Raw genomic sequence first — 17,841 nt, 5'->3', positions numbered from 1 at the left:
AGGGGCAGGCTCGCGCACGCCCGCTATTCTAGTGACATTTAAAGAGCGCGGCTGGTTCAGTGTGCACGTCACACGCTCGCCGCTGGCGCTTCAATTTAGTTTGTATTCAGCGCACATATACAACTCCTGCCGAAAGGCATGGCGTCCGTCACTTTAAGACAGCACCCTGCTCAACACCACCTCGACCCGGATCAGAAACTTCTCCACAAACTGAAGTCGAGCGAGAGAAAGAAATTCTCGCGTAAATGGTCGTTGGAGAAGATCATGCGAAACAGAGCGAGTGATGTGGACAGCGCGAGAGCCGCAGTCTCAGCATCGCTCGTGTTATTCAATCACGAGCCGCCTTCAGCATCACACACCCGAGGCACTAGTGCCGGTTTGCCACGTAGTAATATGGACGGATCTGTTGTGGACATGGACCGAGAGAACGCAAACAATAATAACGGAATATTTCGCAGACACAGCGCCGGGAGCCGGAGAAGCTCCGTGAAGGACACGGCAAAGATCCACGCGTCTTCATCACCGCAAGAAGTTCGCAATTCTTCGCCACGGTCAAACTTAAGCTGCTCGACAGACGAACTGGAGGGACTGCAGATCGACAGGCTGACACAGGCAAGGTCAGGAGTGGTGAAGATGCGAAGCGAGCCTCTGAGGATGGAGGCATGGTCCATCTTCACCCCGAGAGACCCGAGGGTGAAGGCGGAGAGGGGAGAGGGCCACATCTTCACCTCCAGGAGGCTGAGTCAGGACTGGTGCGACGCCTGCAGCCGTCAGATCAACAGCGGTGCACTCAAGTGTCAAAGTAAGAGACTGCTACCTCCTCACCTGGATAGATAGATGGATGGAGAGAGATGGATAGGTGGATGTATTGACAGATGGATGGTTAGAAATACTGTATGGATGGGTGGAGAGAGTTGGATGGATGAATGGATAGATAAATTAAAGATGGATTGATGCATAAATTAATTATCAGATAGATAGATAGATAGATAGATAGATAGATAGATAGATAGATAGATAGATAGATAGATAGATAGATAGATAGACGGATGGATGGATGGATGGATGGATGGATGGATGGATGTTAGATGAATGGATGGAGGGATTGATGGGTTAAGAGAGATGGATGGATGAATGGATATAAATGCAAGATGGATTGATGATCCGATTGATGGATGGATGAAATGGATGGATGGACTGATGGGGGTAGAATGAAATGATGATGTAGAGACATAAACAGTTTTTGCTTATTTATCATTATGTGTTTTCAATATATTGATACTTTTATATCAGAACCATGAGATAGTTAACTGTGAAACAAGAAAGAAAAATTACAGAGAAGAGAAACACTGACAAAAGTAGCCTACACAAGTGTTGGTTTTGCTGGTAGCCTATTTTTTTGCTGAATGGGTTGTGGCTCCAGTGTTATAGGAACTTCCAGTAGGGCTATGTTTAATTAAGATGAAGCATGCTGATACATGTGGTGGTTTAGGGAGGATGAGGGGGAGTTCCCAGCAGAGGTCATTGTTTGTTTTTCTGTTTCGTTATTTGTCATATTTGATTAGTTAGGCTATATGAAGGAGAAGGTGGGATTCTGATGACCCCCAGATCATTGGGGATTCTCAAATGAATTCATACCGTGACCCACAGTCTTTGATTTTCTTGCAAGTAGAGATAGGACCAACTAGAGATATGATAAACTAGAGATATGATATGACTAACATTTGAAGCATGTGAGTAACACTTGCCTTGGTGCACCTAAATTCTTGAATTATTTTGGATTTTTCTTATTCTTAGAAGTACTTGTTACCTCTCATTGCGTGGTTTGCCTGTGCTCTGGTATTGTTGCTGCACTCCACTGTCCAATGCACTTCAGCTAATTCAATTATTAAATCTTCTTTTTGCTTTTATTTCTCTTAAGCGGCATTTCTTAATGGCAAAAAAACTCTGTTATAAATAAATAAAACTTCCTTGAACAGATTTGTAAAAGAGCTGAAATCAAGTGCTGTTTTATTTAGCATAATATACAGAAATAAATCTGTGAATGATAGCTCAGCCAACGCAGTTTGAGTATTTACAGTGCTGTAATATCCTATCGTGATCTGAAATGAATGCATTTACCCTGATGCACACTGAGAATAGAGTGTTTGTTTGTTAAGTTTTGGCGTTTTGTCAGTCCGTGTGCACATGGTGCGTCTGTGCATCTGTGTGTAAGCGTTGCTGAGTTAGCAGCGTGTCAGCAGTTTTCATTTGGGAAACGTACTGCAGCGAACGGCTTGATAAAAGTCAGACAGCGAAATTGCAGGGGTTTATAGAGTGTATCATTAGAAGTTAAGGATGATTCTGAGATTATACATTAAAACCAATGACTGTTCCGCCTTTCCAGTGCAGTAAAAAAGTCAAATTTGGGCATCTCTTTAACAGTCATATACACAGTCAAACAGACTGGTCATCTCTTTAACAGTCAAAACCTCAGTCCATTCCTATTAATTTTTCTTTAGTCATGAGTTCACCCAAACATGAAAATTATGCCTTCCTTTCTTCTGCCCAAAATGAAATTCACTGGGGTCCAATGCTGTTTTAGATCCATTTAGTTGTATGGACTAAAATGGTTGCAGAATTCTTCAAAATACCTTCTTTTGTGTTGAGAGTGCTGACAGAAAAAGAGAGTGCTGACAGAAGCAATGACAGAATAACGTTTTTTGGGGTGAATTGTCCATTTATGCCCCTTTTGACAGTTCACCCCAAAATTTTAAATGCACAGCCATTTTAGCAGAATATTGTATCTCTCCCATACAGAACCAAAAAAGTCGAAAGTGTTTGCAGAAGCCCCTGATCACATTCATTATTAAGTTCTGCTATTTCATTGAAACCGTAGAGTTTTAAGTGCTTGTTCCTCTTTCTCCTCAACCTTTCATTGTAAATGCCAGGGTTGGGTTTAATTTTTCTTGGTAGTTTTTTGTGGTTTGTAACTGAGATTCAGTATGGGATGCTCTGGGGTTTTCCATTTGCTAAATTTTACCGTTTTCAGTTCATAGGGGTTTTGTGTAGCATTCCATGAGCATGTCCTGATATGCCTCCATTGGTTTGTTTCCTCTGTATTCTGAGATGCCCCTAGCAGAGTCATTGTACGTGACCAAAAGTCACTCATGGGTAAAGCACAACATTGTAGTTTGTAATTGTTGCTGTTTTGTTTAGAAGTGTCTTGGAGCATGCTGGGAATTGGTGTGTTTAAGAGGTTGCGGTGGTGCTGACGGGCTAAAGATGGAGCGTCTTGACTACTACAGATTACCATTTTAGTGCACACAGCCCGTAATTATACACACTGAATGAAAGAGGCAGTCAGAGAACATCAGTGGTTGCATTCGTCAGTAAACAGCTCCTTTGTTCTCATACTCGCTCCCAAAGGAAAGAAAAAACACAAATGAGATCTCTTAAATATATGTCAATTGTTTATCCTAGACAACAATACGATTCAAATGAGAACAAATGAAGATTTTCGCTGAAGTCAAGTGATTCTCAGGCCCTGTCCACACGGAGACGCGTTTAGCTGTATACGGACAAATTTTGTGTCGTATTGGCGTTTCGTCCAGACGGATCCGGCGTTTTGAGAGACCGAAACCGCTATTTTTTGAAACCGGGTCCCAAAGTGGATAAATCTGAAAACGACACGCTTGCGTTTTCGTGTGTACAGCCAATCCGTATATTTTGTGAAACGATGATGTCATCACCCCACGTGTCGGCTAGTCACGTAACAGCAACAACACCTGCCGACTACATGCTTGTATAATATAATATAATGCTGCAGAAGCTAATGAGCCTCTTTTATTAGGCTACTTTATTTATTATTTACTTAAATGTATTTTCATTGTATTTCTTTATATTTTTCTTATGCTATGGTGCTGGTCTGTATTGTCTGATTAAGACATTTTGTATTTTGTATGGATGGGCATTTCAAACAAATATAATATTCGACGATCACTGGGAATTATTTGATTATTAGGCTGTTCAAAAAACGCACATGCTCGCCGGCACAACGGCGCTCGCTCAAATTCCACTCCGACATTACATTTCTCAGTAAGCCTGTTGTAGCCATTAAAGAAAATGTATTTAGTTTCATATTTATGTTTAAATAATATGTTATTTTTTTTATTTCATCTATGTTGATTTATGAAAGTGAACAGCATGAGTAATCATAAGATGCGCAATATATCGGGAGACATCATTTTGACCACATTAAGTTTTGTTTTATATAAAGCTGGTTTGTATAAAGCCTTTCTTTAAAGTGAATTTCGTTTTGTATAAATTGTATCTTAATTTTAATCAAAGTTTCATCAACCAATTGCCTGGATTTAATAAATAAGAAGCAATTATAGCTGACAATATAATCATGACATGGACGCGCCGGCGCAATATAACTTGCATTGCTCGTGAACTGGAACTCGTCTCATATAAATGAACCGAAACTCAGAAATATATAGAATGCTTGAAATGTCTACTTTTAAACTATTAAAATGTCTCCTTGCTATATTTGACTCATTCATTACTTTTGCCGGTTCTTTGTGGCAAGCTTTATGAGTCCGATAACTAATTGAATATCGTGATTCGTGACTCATCCCTATTTTGTACCAGGCCATTTATGGTTGTTTATATTGTTTAATAAAGTTCTTGGTAAAAAAGAAAAGAAGAAGCTACTGTGCCTAATATTATTGTATAGCCTACAGCGCGCAAGGTTTATGCGCATGCTCAAAGTCTTCTTCTCCGTTTTTATTGTATCTCTATGGCAGAATTACAGCGCCACATACTGGTCTGGCATGTATGCTACATCGTTTTGAGTCGGTTTCAGTGGTTTCGTGTGTACGCAGATATTTCTTGAGACGACGCCGTGTTTACGGAAATCTTTTTTAGAACGAGCCAAAAAAAACATCGGATAGGGAAAGCTCTGGCTTCGTGTGGATGTGGCCTCAGATGTTTCTCCTGACAGGGAAAAAAAGGAGTTCTGTCATCATTTACTCCCACTCATGCTGTATGATGTTGTCTGTAAAATGAAAGTACATTGTTGTTTGTACCCCACTGACTTTCAAAAGATCTGTTTTATGTTCTCTAGAAAGAAAAACAAACATACAGGTTTGAAAAGACATGTGGGTGAGAAAATGATGACAGAATTATTTTATAAAATACCCCTTTAATAGTCTCCACTTGAGTTTCAGAGGATGCTATTTTTCACTTCACTCATTCACTAAGAAACTAAAAGTTCACAGTATTTTTTATTGCTCTACACTGTAAAAAGTGGTTATGTTAAAAGGGAGCTATTCTTTCCGTATCTAACCCTTATAGTTTTTTTAAAAATATTTTTTGTTCAATTTCATTTTGGGCAAATTTGGAACCAATTTTGGATAAATCCAGGATTTTAAAAAAAGTACTTCGTTAAAAAAAAAACATCCAATCAATGTATCCTCTTACTATATGAAACAATATTCTCTTTCAGAATTCAAGGAATTTTATGAGAAAAATATCTGAAATCTCTTGTGCTAAGAAAGAATAACCTTTAAGCAATAAAATGTTCCTCTGGGCTCTTTCTTGCTCAGCCAACAACACACTGTCAAAACCTGAAACCTCTCATTAGTCTTCGGTTGCACAAATGCATATATTCAGTAAATGGATTGTGAAAGACATAATGCATGCTCTATTGTGTTTAGTATCACCATTATAGAGTTCAGTTTCTGAGTTATATTCCCTTTAAATGACGTGTATAAGCTATATGCTGAGTCACAACAGGTTTAGACAAGGTCTCAAGGTTTAGTCAAGGAGAATAAGTAAATTCTCCTCTAGCCTGTTCACGTGACGCTCCAACTCCCTGCTAGTGTGACTCACTGAGTGAGTTGGTGTCTTAAAAAAGAGTTCCTCACTGCATGGGCCTGTCTCAAAGCATCAGTCTTACCTGCTCTCTCCTTCTTCTTCAGTCTGGCTTTATGTGTCTAATCTGGCTCGGGATTTTAGCTACCTCCCCCACCCAATTCTGCACCCATCCGTCTGAGGGATGCTGCCTGTCTGACTTTTGTGTTTAATCCATGCTTGAGTAAAACTGCGTTTAGCCATATTGCAAATGGATTACAGCTTATGGATGCCAGTCAGACATTGGATTGATTTTTAATTAAAAGTTTCAGACAGACTATAATGATAGAAAGAGGAATGTCTTCCTTTTGTTGAGGTAAAGGGATGCTACTGGGGAGATGAAATTATGATATAATGAAGATGTAATTTACTTTTTGACTTTCAGAAGCTCAGCATCCACACATAAAAGTACAGAAAGGCCTGACATATTGTTTAACTTGCTGGCATTTAGGCTTCAACTTGGGATGGGATCTTGCATTATAAATTAATTGGTCGTCCTTTTAATTCAACTGATAAGTAAACATTTCTAGCTCTTAAATCCTATTTCCATTCTATTTTTACAGTTAAACACGATTAGAGATCCTCTAAAACAAGTTGAGTACTTCCTAATCAAACCCCTGGCACAAGCTTGACTATGTGCTCAACAAAAACCTATTGAAAACGTGTTTTTCATGCTGTAGATGTTTTAGTGGTTTGGTGTGCACAGAGTTAACCTTGTTGAAACACAGTTAGGCCTATACAGCAGAAGCTTTGTCTACTTTCTTAATACAACATTCACCTCAAGCTACAGATGGACTGGGCCTGTTAAATCACTTCCTGTTTCAGTACTGTGGCTTCACGGTGTTTAGAGGCCGGATAGGCAGCGATTGCATGAAGGCTTTAATGGTCTGATCAGTTTAGTATCGGACAGTCAGTTTGAGTTGGAGGTTTAGAGTGGGCTGTTTCATGCGTTTGTAGGAAGATGTGTTAATAAGTTCTGTGATGGGATGTATGGAGCAGCTCTTACTGAAAAGGAGGAGTGAGTATGCAAAAGTGTGACAGGGCTGTTGGGAGTTATATCTTCGGCTATAATTAGGCTGCCCTTGGCCACTTCTCTATACCTCTATCTCTCTCAGACTCATTCTCTCTTCTGGGAGACCTGGGGTGAGGACAGCAGGAAATGTGCCACCCCATCTATCATAGTCAACAGCAAAATATGCTGTGGTATTTATTCTACTTTTAGGTTTAATATGCATTTATTTTGGGATTATCAAACTATTTGAATCTCTCAATTGGAATATGAGGTTGGTTATTGAGGTATTTGATCATTAAAATCCATTTATTTCAGGACAGTTAATCTTAATGTCTAAATTGGAAAATGTGCAAGGAGCCACACATGAGGGGCAGGTGAGGTAATTTATGGAGGTTATTAAGTCTTATGTCGACAATCAAAACCTTCACAGATGCTGTAATAGTTGTAGTTGAAAGAAATGGAGCAAGACGCTGCTCTCATTTCTTTTTATTTATAGATATACACAAGAGAAAAGGAGGAAGATGCAGAACGGAGGGCTAGTGTGTTCAGATTTTGATTTGTCGTTCAGGACAACAGGTTTCTCCAAGCGTGGGAGTGTGTTCTCACACAGGAAGTGGCATGATGGCACAGAGTGACAGGAGAGAGGCGTAGAGGGAGGAAGGGAGAGAGATCGATCGAGATGGAGAGAGAAGGACAGGGAGGGAGAGGAAAAAAGAGAGTAGGAGGCAAGAGTGCAGTGCGGCTGTGCCTTTAAGGATTCAATGAAAAACATGCTGCAGAGAGCAGGATGAGTGGGTGCAGTCTGAGCTGGTACGAGTTCTGCACTGCGTGAGAAAAACAGGAGCACGGACGCAGGGAGAGAAGAACAGGAGAGAGAGTACCAGTCAGCGGAGGGGGGGATTGTGTCAGAGGGTAGGGGTGCAGGGTGGCAGAAAGGCAGGGAGGGGGGCATTCAGTGCACAACACAAAAACGAGCGCAGCCCTGCGATGGTGGACACACAGGAGCGACTGGCGCAGGGAGCCCACACCACGACGCAACGGAGCCGCAGGTGCCCAGCCCCAGCCGGGACGGCGGCCGCTCACGGACCGGCACCTGGAGCGGGACTCAGTGGTGGCACTTGGGTCATGGCCGCAACAGGCCACAGATAGCGGCGGTCATGCTGCCGGAGATGGGGACAGAGGAGGCGGTGGCCAGCGCCTGCTTTGGACAGGTCTCCAAGCGCCTGGGACGGTTCTTCCGCCGCCTGCCCAAGTCCCGCTCCTGGTCCGAGGGCCTCCGCATGCTGCGGCGCTCTAGCAGTAGTGGGACCCTCATGTTATCAGGTAACTTAAGAGATGAGAAATATGTGTAAGGAGACTGAGATAAAATGGGATTTGGTTCAGTAAGTGAATGTGAGACTCGAACTTAATGTACTTTTGTCCTCTGTGGCTTCTTTAGGCTTCTGTCATTGAGCTCTGCAGTGACTTTCACCTTCCTTAAATAGCCCTGTTTTGTTCTTGTTAGCGCATCACGTTCTTGCTCTCCTTTCCTCCTCTCTTGGTCCCTTCCTTTCCCTTATCTGTCTCTTTTTTTCTTTCATGTTGTATCTATTGTTGTCTATTCATGTGTTGAATAGACATTGATCTGTAACTTAGCCGTTAAAAGCTTCTGTGGTTCTGGAATGTACCAGTAAACCAGGCAGACAGAGTGCAATGCAATCATGTATACATGGAGTCAGAATAATGCTTAGTTATCACACTGATGTACTATAGTGACTGTTTCAACGCCAGTGACACAGATTTACCTGATCCTGGTCAGAGTTATTTCTATGGCAATCCTAGTTGAGTTGAGACTGTTGCTATTCAGTGCTGGGGTGTTGGGTGATCTGGTGTTTTAGGTGATTCTGGGTGATCTCTGTGATATTAAAATGGTCTTTAGTGGGTTTTTTCTGTATTTGGGGGATGTATTTTTCTGATCTCTGTGATGTTTTAATGTTCTGGGTGATCTCTAGGCCTATGGTGTTCTATGTGGTTTCTAGGGTGTTCTTGGTGATCTCTGTCTTATGATTTCAGATGATCAGATTATTTCTAGTGTGTTAATTGGTTTTTATGGGGTTCAGGTTATGTGTGATATCTAGTTTGTTCTTGGTGATCTTTATGGCATTACTATAGGTTTCTTGTGATATGGGTGGTTGCATACAGGCAGATCAATTTTTTTTAAATATGTTTTTGTTCCTTGATATGGCTCAAGTCTCTCCTCCCTTATTTTATTTTGTTTGTTTGTTTGTTGCCAATTTTATCATCTGTCAAGCTTATAAGTTTTAAAATCGTATCTCTGATTGTTTATAAAGTTAAAGAATACCTCTCCCTAAAAAAAATCACCCAATTTGAGGCATCATTCATGTCTATTAGTTTATTAATAAATTAGGAGTTTTGAAAAATGTTACATTGTGTTTGTGGAATCATATTGACCCACTGTATCATATCATATCATACGGATTCCCATCTGTAATTCTCATGGATCGTTTGTTGTTTATGAAGTCGAGTTAGGCATCAGTGGATGAATTTGATCTCAGTGCTGTTTTTGGCAAAAAGGCATTTTGATCAGAAGCCAAGGGAGTTGAAATTGAATTTCCCATTGATCTGGACCGGAATCCCTCTTCGAGTAGACGGAGACTGGGATATAGTACACCAGCCTAATGAATAAAAAGTGGCATGCTTTAGTGCACGTTAACTTCCCTTCTATTCACTTAGTATCATACTTGAATGAAAAGCAAGATATACTTATGAGGCTTCTCCTTTTTCGAAGTGTTTTAGAGAAAGTCTTCGGTGTAGATTGATGGTTTCACATGTGAAGTTGATGAACGGGGTGCTAGAGTTTTCATAGCAGTGCTTTTGTATGGACATGGACATGGACAAGTAGCATATAGTACAATAGTACAATAGTGTCAGTGCAATGCCACAGACTGACTGCTCTGGTATCACATATGATTCTGGCTATTAAGTCACAGCATACTTTACTTTCTAAGTCATGGCCAATCCAATTAGCTCTTAAGCTTTTTGGCAAATATGAGCCTTTTTAATCTCTGGTACAGAAATGTTTATGAGTTGAAGAGCGTTTAAGATGACGGCAGCACTTTTCTCACCCTTTCTGCTTCATGATGACGTTAGCCATCAGCTCCCGCACACACCGACTCACTGCTGTGGATGACACATGCTGAGTGAGACAGAGATCAACAGCAGGCGGTGTGAATTTTTCATGTTATGATGTAAATACCCAACTTTTTAAGTAGGATTCAAAGTTTCATATTGAAGTTTTGAGTGTTTATATAAGGTTAACAGAAATACTAATAGCCCAGACTAATGACTAAAACAATCAGTCAACTGTACATAATCATGTAAAACTTACTTTAGGCTTTAAAGATCTCCTTGTTTTTTTATTATAAATGTAATATTTATTTTATAATGTTAAAATATGTTATTTTTTTATATATTTTATAATATTAAAATAACATTGTATCATATTTACCTAAATTTTTCATACATATACATTCACTGTCTTAAACGCTCTTATAAAATATTTTTTAACCTACATTTTTTTCATGTCAGTCTATTATTGTAGCATAACCTATTTCATATAAACCTGCTAGTGCCAGAATCAGGTGGTCTCTTTCTTTCTAACTAGATTGTTCTTGTCCAGAACAAGGCCAATCTATTGAGCCATTAGGTCTACAAAACATAACTATAGATGTGACTGAAGTTTAGAAGTACTCTTTCAAATTGACACTGAATGTTCTATCTCTGTGTGTGAAATACTAATACCATCATAAACAAACCTGTATGTATTCAGACTTTGTCAGCACCTGTGTTCAAAGTAAACACTGGACACACACTTCTTTATGTTATTTGTCTCCAACGACCCAGCGTTCACAATTACTTTCCATTTCAATTGAAAATTTCAAACCCACAACTTGACATTCTCTGTGCAGAAGCTAGCTGTACATCTGAGGTACGTCCGTGTCCGTGGCATGTGTTCAGGACCGCAGTGACCTGGCCAGTGCAGCTTATTAAATCCTTTAGATCGAATGTTAGTGCTCTTTCAGCATCTTTAGACTTCAAAAGGTTTTACCAATACTGCATACGACAAAACATCCTGATTTGCTCTGTCAATACTTTACACCTCAGTAGGCCTTGGTTTTCCTAAGCTAAGCATTAATGGGGTCTGGGCTATTTATATTCATTATGTTTTAATAGGGTATAAACACAGCCTAGCATCGTTTTACTCTGGGTTAATTCCTCCCTGTATATGTGTATATATATATATATATATATATATATATATATATATATATATATATATATATATATATATATATATACAGTATATGTTCCAAATTTCATTTGGAATTCCAAATTTTCAGTGTTATTTTTTTGCACACCAATATATCATCGCAAAAATATATAGAAAAGCTTTCATCCAGTAAAAATAATGTTGTTTCTTGTGAAGACGCAGACTGCAGGAAAAAAAAAAAACATTTCACAGGTTCAGTCTTTTCTCTGTTTTGGTTGATCCTGTTTTTCCAGTGGCTGCTGAACTAAATGTGGGGGTGTCTGCATGGCAAATAAAGAAACAAGGAAGCTGAGGAGGAAGGGAATGAAACAAGGAATGAGAGAGAAATAAAGAGAGGAATGTTGTAGGATTATAGAAAGGAAGGCTCTCAGGGTTTGTAGTTTTTCTGATTGTCAAATATACGTTTACATGTATATCAGCCTCTGTATCCATATATATGTAGGCTAGGTGTAAATGGGATGAATGACCTGAAGGAATGTTGAATTTGCAAGTATTGGCCATAATTTTCATATCAGTGCATTTCTATTAGTAAATTATTGCAGAATTCCACATAATTGTAATACCTGAGATTACGACGAAATTCCACCTGGAGAGAAAGGTCAGATTTTGTTGTGTGGTCCCCCTTAACATGGAAAAGATCTGTTCAGGTTAATTACAGACTAAATACTCAGTAACTACCCATGGCTATTATCCCAAGGGTCTTGAATGAATGTCTTGAGCTATATGCTTGCTTTGTTATAATAGCTCTACACATTTCATAACACTACACACTCATTTATTTCCACCTCTAATAAAGAAAATCATTGTACAGTAACATTGTACACTTAAATTACAGGGTTCAGTCAGATAGGTTCCACTGGGACCAGGTGGTTGGAATATGATACAGGATGATGCCATGTAGTGTGAAAGAAATGGAGCAATGAAACTTAATTTTTGTTTTGAAGGGCAACCTTGGGAATCATGGGAAAAGATGCGCTGCAAGGCTATAGGGTCAGATTCCCTGACTTGGCTGAGAGAGAGAAATGGCAGAAAATGCTGCTGACTGATGCAGAATCAGAGAAACAGAGAGCAACGCTGAGTGAAAGGGGTGGTAGTGGTACAGTAGCTGGGATGCACGTGAGCGGTGGCTCTGAGAGGGAACTGTGACTCCTGAGGTGGAAAAATGCTGATGAATGGTTGAGGAGAGGGAGAGCAGAAATGTCAGAGGGAAGTGGGAGGCGAGAAGGCTCGTGAGGGACAAAAAGGCATCAGTGTTCTCGTTTTCTCTATAAACTCCCCTTACATTCCAGCTAACGGAGGGGAGTTCAGCACACTTTTCCAGCTTAATAACCAAATGGTTTCTACTGATCAGCAGACATAGTTAACTCCAAGAGGAAGTGGCCATGTTCAAGTGGGAAGTGATGTTTTAAAGGGACAGACCCAGAGATGCGCATTTGACCTCTCACACTGAGGAAATTCCACACATAGCCGAATAAACATTGTGTTTAATGTGACAAGGACAAGAGTTTGACCTCTTCTGTCAAAAGCACTCCTGTTTTATAGCAGCACTGCAGCATTCCCAGGTTATGTAAACTACACTGGTAATGCTCTATCAATAGGGTTTCGCTAGCAATGACCCCAAAATTACTCAAGAACATGAGTGTGACCACGCTGTTCAGAAGGCTAAACAAATAGTCTGGGGTCACGGTTTTATGTGCCTCTGGAATGGAGAGTTTGATAGACTTTTCTCCACATGAGTGAAATTGACTAATAACTTTTCCCTCAACATTAAGATTTTAGATAAATATACGAGTAAGACAAAATAATGTTTAATGTACAGCATATATTATGTTGTAAATGGTCAAATCCTTTTCTTATGCCTAGCTCTTTTTGCTAAATGTTTATTTGAATAGTCCTGCAATGTATCATGGATGCAAAATGTGACCCTGGATCACAAAACCAGTCGAAGTAGCACGGGTATATTTGTGGCAATAGCCAACAATACATTGTATGGGTCAAACTTATAGATTTTTCTTGTATGCCAAAAATCATTAGGATATCAAGTTAAGATCATGTTCCATGAAGATATTTTGTAACTTGATTGGCGTCTCTAAAACGCCAGGCCGATATCGATCCTCGTTTTATTTCTCCTTTTGTCCCAAAGTCTGCTTGCCATGGTCCAAAATTCTTACATATTGTACCTTTAATATGAGGTCATAACAACTGAATTTTTTTTTTTTTTTTTTACAAAACTGCATTCAGAAGTGTGGAGACACTAAGACATGTAAGAAATGTAATACTCCTGTTCATCAATAGCATTTAAAGTACAATAAAACAGTAATACCTATTATAAATTATTTAATTAAAGAAATATTGTTATAATAATAGTATTCACAGCACTGACTCTGCTTGGAATGTGAATCTGTGAAATCTATGAACATGGAGATATGTTGTTCCATTTATGCTTATTTACCTTCCTTCAGTTTTTTCTTATATGGAATATTTGTATGAGGTATTTTTCTCATTCTTCTGCTTTCGGTAAGAACAACTAATTCTGGAAATGTGGGCTTTTGATAGACACCCCCCCCTGCCAGCCATATTCTGTCTGGTCCATCGTGAGTGAATCATGCATATTGTATTATTCTTCACACTGAGGTCACTTCCAAAGACGCGTTAAATCTCAGCTGATCTTCTGCACTACTGTCTGTAACCCCAGAAGCTGACGGTCAGTAATAAGCCCTTGGCGGCGCATTCCTCAGATTAATCCGGGTTAGGGGGTTCAGACCCCACTGCAGTAAAGACATGTGATGATGGGGGGTTGGGGGTTATGCATAGTTTAAAAGATAAAGACATTGGTTCTAGCATTGTGCCGTTGCACTAATAAAAGAAGATTTGGGGGTAACACTTTACAATAAGGTTCATTTATTAAACATTAGTTAATGTATTAACTAACATGAACTAACAATGAGCAATACATTTGTTACAGTATTTATTAATCTTTGTTAATGTTAGTTAATATGAATAAAGCTATCACAGTGCATTAACTCATGTTAACAAGATTTTAATAAAGTATTAGTAAATGTTGAAATTAACATTAACAAAGATGAATAAATGCTGTTGTGCATTTCATTATTAGTTAACGTTAACTAATGTAGTTAACTAATGTTAACTAATTAACCTTATTGTAAAGTGTTACCGATTTGGGTGTTGTAAATTTCTGATTAACACTCATAAATACCTTTAGTAACTTTTTGACCCATATTTTTAGAAGAGGTATTCTATAAAACAAATGCCTTTCCAATTTGAAATGAGTGATTTAAAAAATAAAAAAATAAATTAAATTAAATCTCCAAGCTAAATTATAAAAGGTTGGTATATGTTAGGACATCATTGCACCTTTAGAAAAGTTGATGAACAGGGATGATGGTAACAGGGTTGAAAATTGTTCTGATTCGTTTGGCATTACAAGCCGTTAAACTACAAGATGCTTTTTATAAGAGAGGTTATCAGTTGTTTAATGTTTACTGTACAACATTAATAAGTGATAAAAGAGGATACTTTTAACTCGTCCTTGAAGTATTGTCTTATTTAATGACATTTAAATTTAATAATCAGTTTTTATTTTTTAATCAGTTTTTAATCAGTTATTAAACATTTTAATTAAAATACATTTTCTGATTTTTGTTGATGTCTACAGTAGATACATTGTAATAGTTTTCATCCTTTCTTGAAGTAATTTTCTGCCATATGAGAGAGAGAGACAGATGGCACCCGTTTGTAGGATGTCCTGTTATCACCTGACTGCCTCTGCACGTGTCAGGTTTTTCATGTTTTCTGCATAAAGTTATCAGGGTGTTGCATTAAACCGCTCTGTTGATATCAGCCTAAGGTTGAAGGTGATAGTCAGTATCGGAAGGAAGCCTCACCTCCTCCCATAATGCATTTCCTGACCCTGAGTCAGTCCTTCTGTTTGGTTTGGACACTCTTTCTCATAGTCCCGCTCAACACTCCCCTGAAGATTTATATTTTGCCAGCATTGCGTTGACAAACCATTGCAAAAGTGACGTCCATTTTCCATGTGTGTTATCAGTGTTGTGTAGGGGCTCTTAGCATTCCCAAACTCCTTTCACAGTGATCCGCACCTCCCTGCTCTTCCACAATGACAGAAGCAATGTGTTAGGCACTGATAATCAATCCCATGATAATCAATCAGCATTCGCTGTTGACATCTATCACTCCCACCGTGATACTGCTTGTGTGTAGAGACAGATACCTCAGTCACCGTTCTTATCACCTGACTGTGTAGTTAAAACAAGACAAAAACCCTAGAACATTTATACAATATAAATGTTGGCACTGCAGCCTCACTGCAAGACACCATGTCATGTAAAATCATGCTCAGCCTGTGCTGAAGAATATCCAGTGGCGCAGAGTGTCGTTTCCTTGGTTACTGTGTGACTGTGAGCAGTGAATATAGATGCTCGGAGGGCTTTTTAGCTGCTGAATTTACTCGCTGCACTGTTCTGAGATCATTTTATTCTCTCTGTTATGATGCTAATGTGATTTTAGGATGATGAGGGCACCAGTGTTTTCTAAGATGTGCTGCCTACTTTCCAAAGCAAATATGTGAAAAGGGGCCCTGGATGGGCAATTTAAAAAATGACGGGGAAAAAAATGAACTCTGTGTCAATTAAATGTTTCTTGGCAGGAATTAAACAGCAGCTGTCTTTTCCAGCCCTTTAATAACCTTGTTACTCTGGACTCCGTTAAGCTTTGATGACGTTACACTTTGGCGCCATCTAGCGATTGAGCATTTTCTCTCTTTTAGGCTACCATAAAGACCGATAACAAAACAGAATGGACCTTTTTTACAGACTGTGATGGCGCGTTTTAACAGTCATCAGCATCGTTTTTTACTAATATATATTTCAATGTATATTAGGCCTACCTTTGCAAGTTTGCATCAAAATTCAAGAAACGGTCTTGTGAGGGTGTTTCTAACAGGATACAACGGATGTGCGACTGATGGTAAAAATTACGTCTCTTCTGTTCTTCTGACTGCTGTTATCAATCAAATCCTGAGCTTCCCACTGGTATTTACGACATTGTGGTGGCGTTCAACTCGTAAATACGATCTATACGAGAATAATTAACCCTCTCTATTTTTTTCCCCTCTTTTGAAAGTTGTGAAAACACTATTGTGGAGTTTTTCTTTAGCTATTTGAGCAAATTGGAACACAAAAATATGTTTAATGGAGTCTCTCATTCACCACTATAGAAGTTTACCCAACTATGGTCAATTCTAGTTTGTTACAAAATAAATAATATAGTGTAAAGAGACAAAGATTCACTACAACATTTTTGATTCTGTACAAACAGTGCAGTGTTTTATATCAGATATCCACTAGATGGCGCCACACAACGTCTATCGCAAAAAGCACAACGGATATCACTGTAATAAAGGTTACAGCAGCTATAGATATCATTGAATAAAAATACACAAGGTCTTCTGATTTCTATAAACATCTATCTTGGGATCAAATCAGCTGAGATTGAATGAATAGGGTGCTGTTTAACCGAGCTGTGATAAATCACATGAATGAAATCCTCCACATAATAAATGTTTATGTATAGTATTCACCAGACATTCTGTCTAACGTAAAAGAGACCCTGTCATTGCAGAGCTGTTTAAATCCTCCGTCTTTAGTTTGTGTAATGTATGTAGGCCTAACTCTGAGACGCATGCAGATTGTCAGTTTATCATCACCAGCTCCAGCCTAGTTTTTCCTCAAGACTTCTAGCGCAGACACAGACATTTACAGTGAATAAAACACAAGGCCCACTCCTCCTCCAGGCTTTTCAAACCTTTTTCTCTTTAAGGAGCTGTGAAAGAGTGTTGGCAGTCCTCACTAGCTCTCTGAACTGTGCTGTTTGTCTGTGTGCTTCATGGCTGTTAGTGACTGTGGATGTCCTGTTTCTCTCTGGCCTGCAGACTGCAGCTACACGTGTCATTTGGAGTGTCAGGGGCTTGTTCAGCTGGACTGCAACCAACTAGACCAGCGGACAGAGGACGTGTCTTCTCCCACTTCACAGAGGCGCAGCGCCAAAGACCCCCAGGAGACGGTAAGTTCCCTCACTCAGCCATTATTGTTTCATGCACACTAAAAGAGGGAGCTCCTCACTATAGAGAAACACAAGGTGACAAAAACAGATAGAGAATGCGCATCCCATAAGGTAATTGTTTTGATAGAGCAAAAATGGTTCACAGGCTGGTTTTAATAGGGTCACGGATAGAATATTATTACGCATAGTTAGAAAAGCAAAATTGACTTAACAGCTTCCAAATATCTTTTATTGTTAATGTCAAAGGTGTATTTGAATACCGGTACTTATTTTAGCTTTATATTTTATATACTTGACATTATATTTCATAATGACTTTATTTCTCATAATTGCAACCTTTTATCTCATAATGTGACTTTATATCTCATTTATTTCTCACAAATGTGACTTATGGCATTTGTACATCTTACGCATGATATCTCACAATATGACTTTACAGCTCATGTGACTTTATTTTTTGTAATTGCGACTTCATATTTCACAATGTGACTTTATATCTCAT

The 17,841-nt window shown here is 39.0% G+C and overlaps 1 protein-coding gene across 1 annotated transcript in view; it reads left to right on the top strand.

Moving 5' to 3' along the window:
* Positions 1 to 18: 18 nt before the first annotated feature.
* rassf5 (Ras association domain family member 5) overlaps positions 19 to 17,841 on the top strand; it is a 40,101-nt gene continuing 22,278 nt past the window's right edge. The window contains exons 1-2 of the mRNA XM_079596846.1: positions 19 to 802; positions 17,209 to 17,339. Of these exons, the coding sequence (XP_079452972.1) occupies positions 139 to 802; positions 17,209 to 17,339 (795 nt within the window). The 5' untranslated portion in view covers positions 19 to 138. The remainder of the gene's footprint in view (positions 803 to 17,208; positions 17,340 to 17,841) is intronic.

The sequence above is a fragment of the Phoxinus phoxinus genome (genome assembly GCF_949152265.1).
Source record: "Phoxinus phoxinus genome assembly, chromosome: 22".
Lineage (NCBI taxonomy): Eukaryota > Metazoa > Chordata > Actinopteri > Cypriniformes > Leuciscidae > Phoxinus > Phoxinus phoxinus.
The sequence above is the reverse complement of the archived record's forward strand: the minus strand, read 5'-3'. Positions and strand labels throughout refer to the sequence as shown.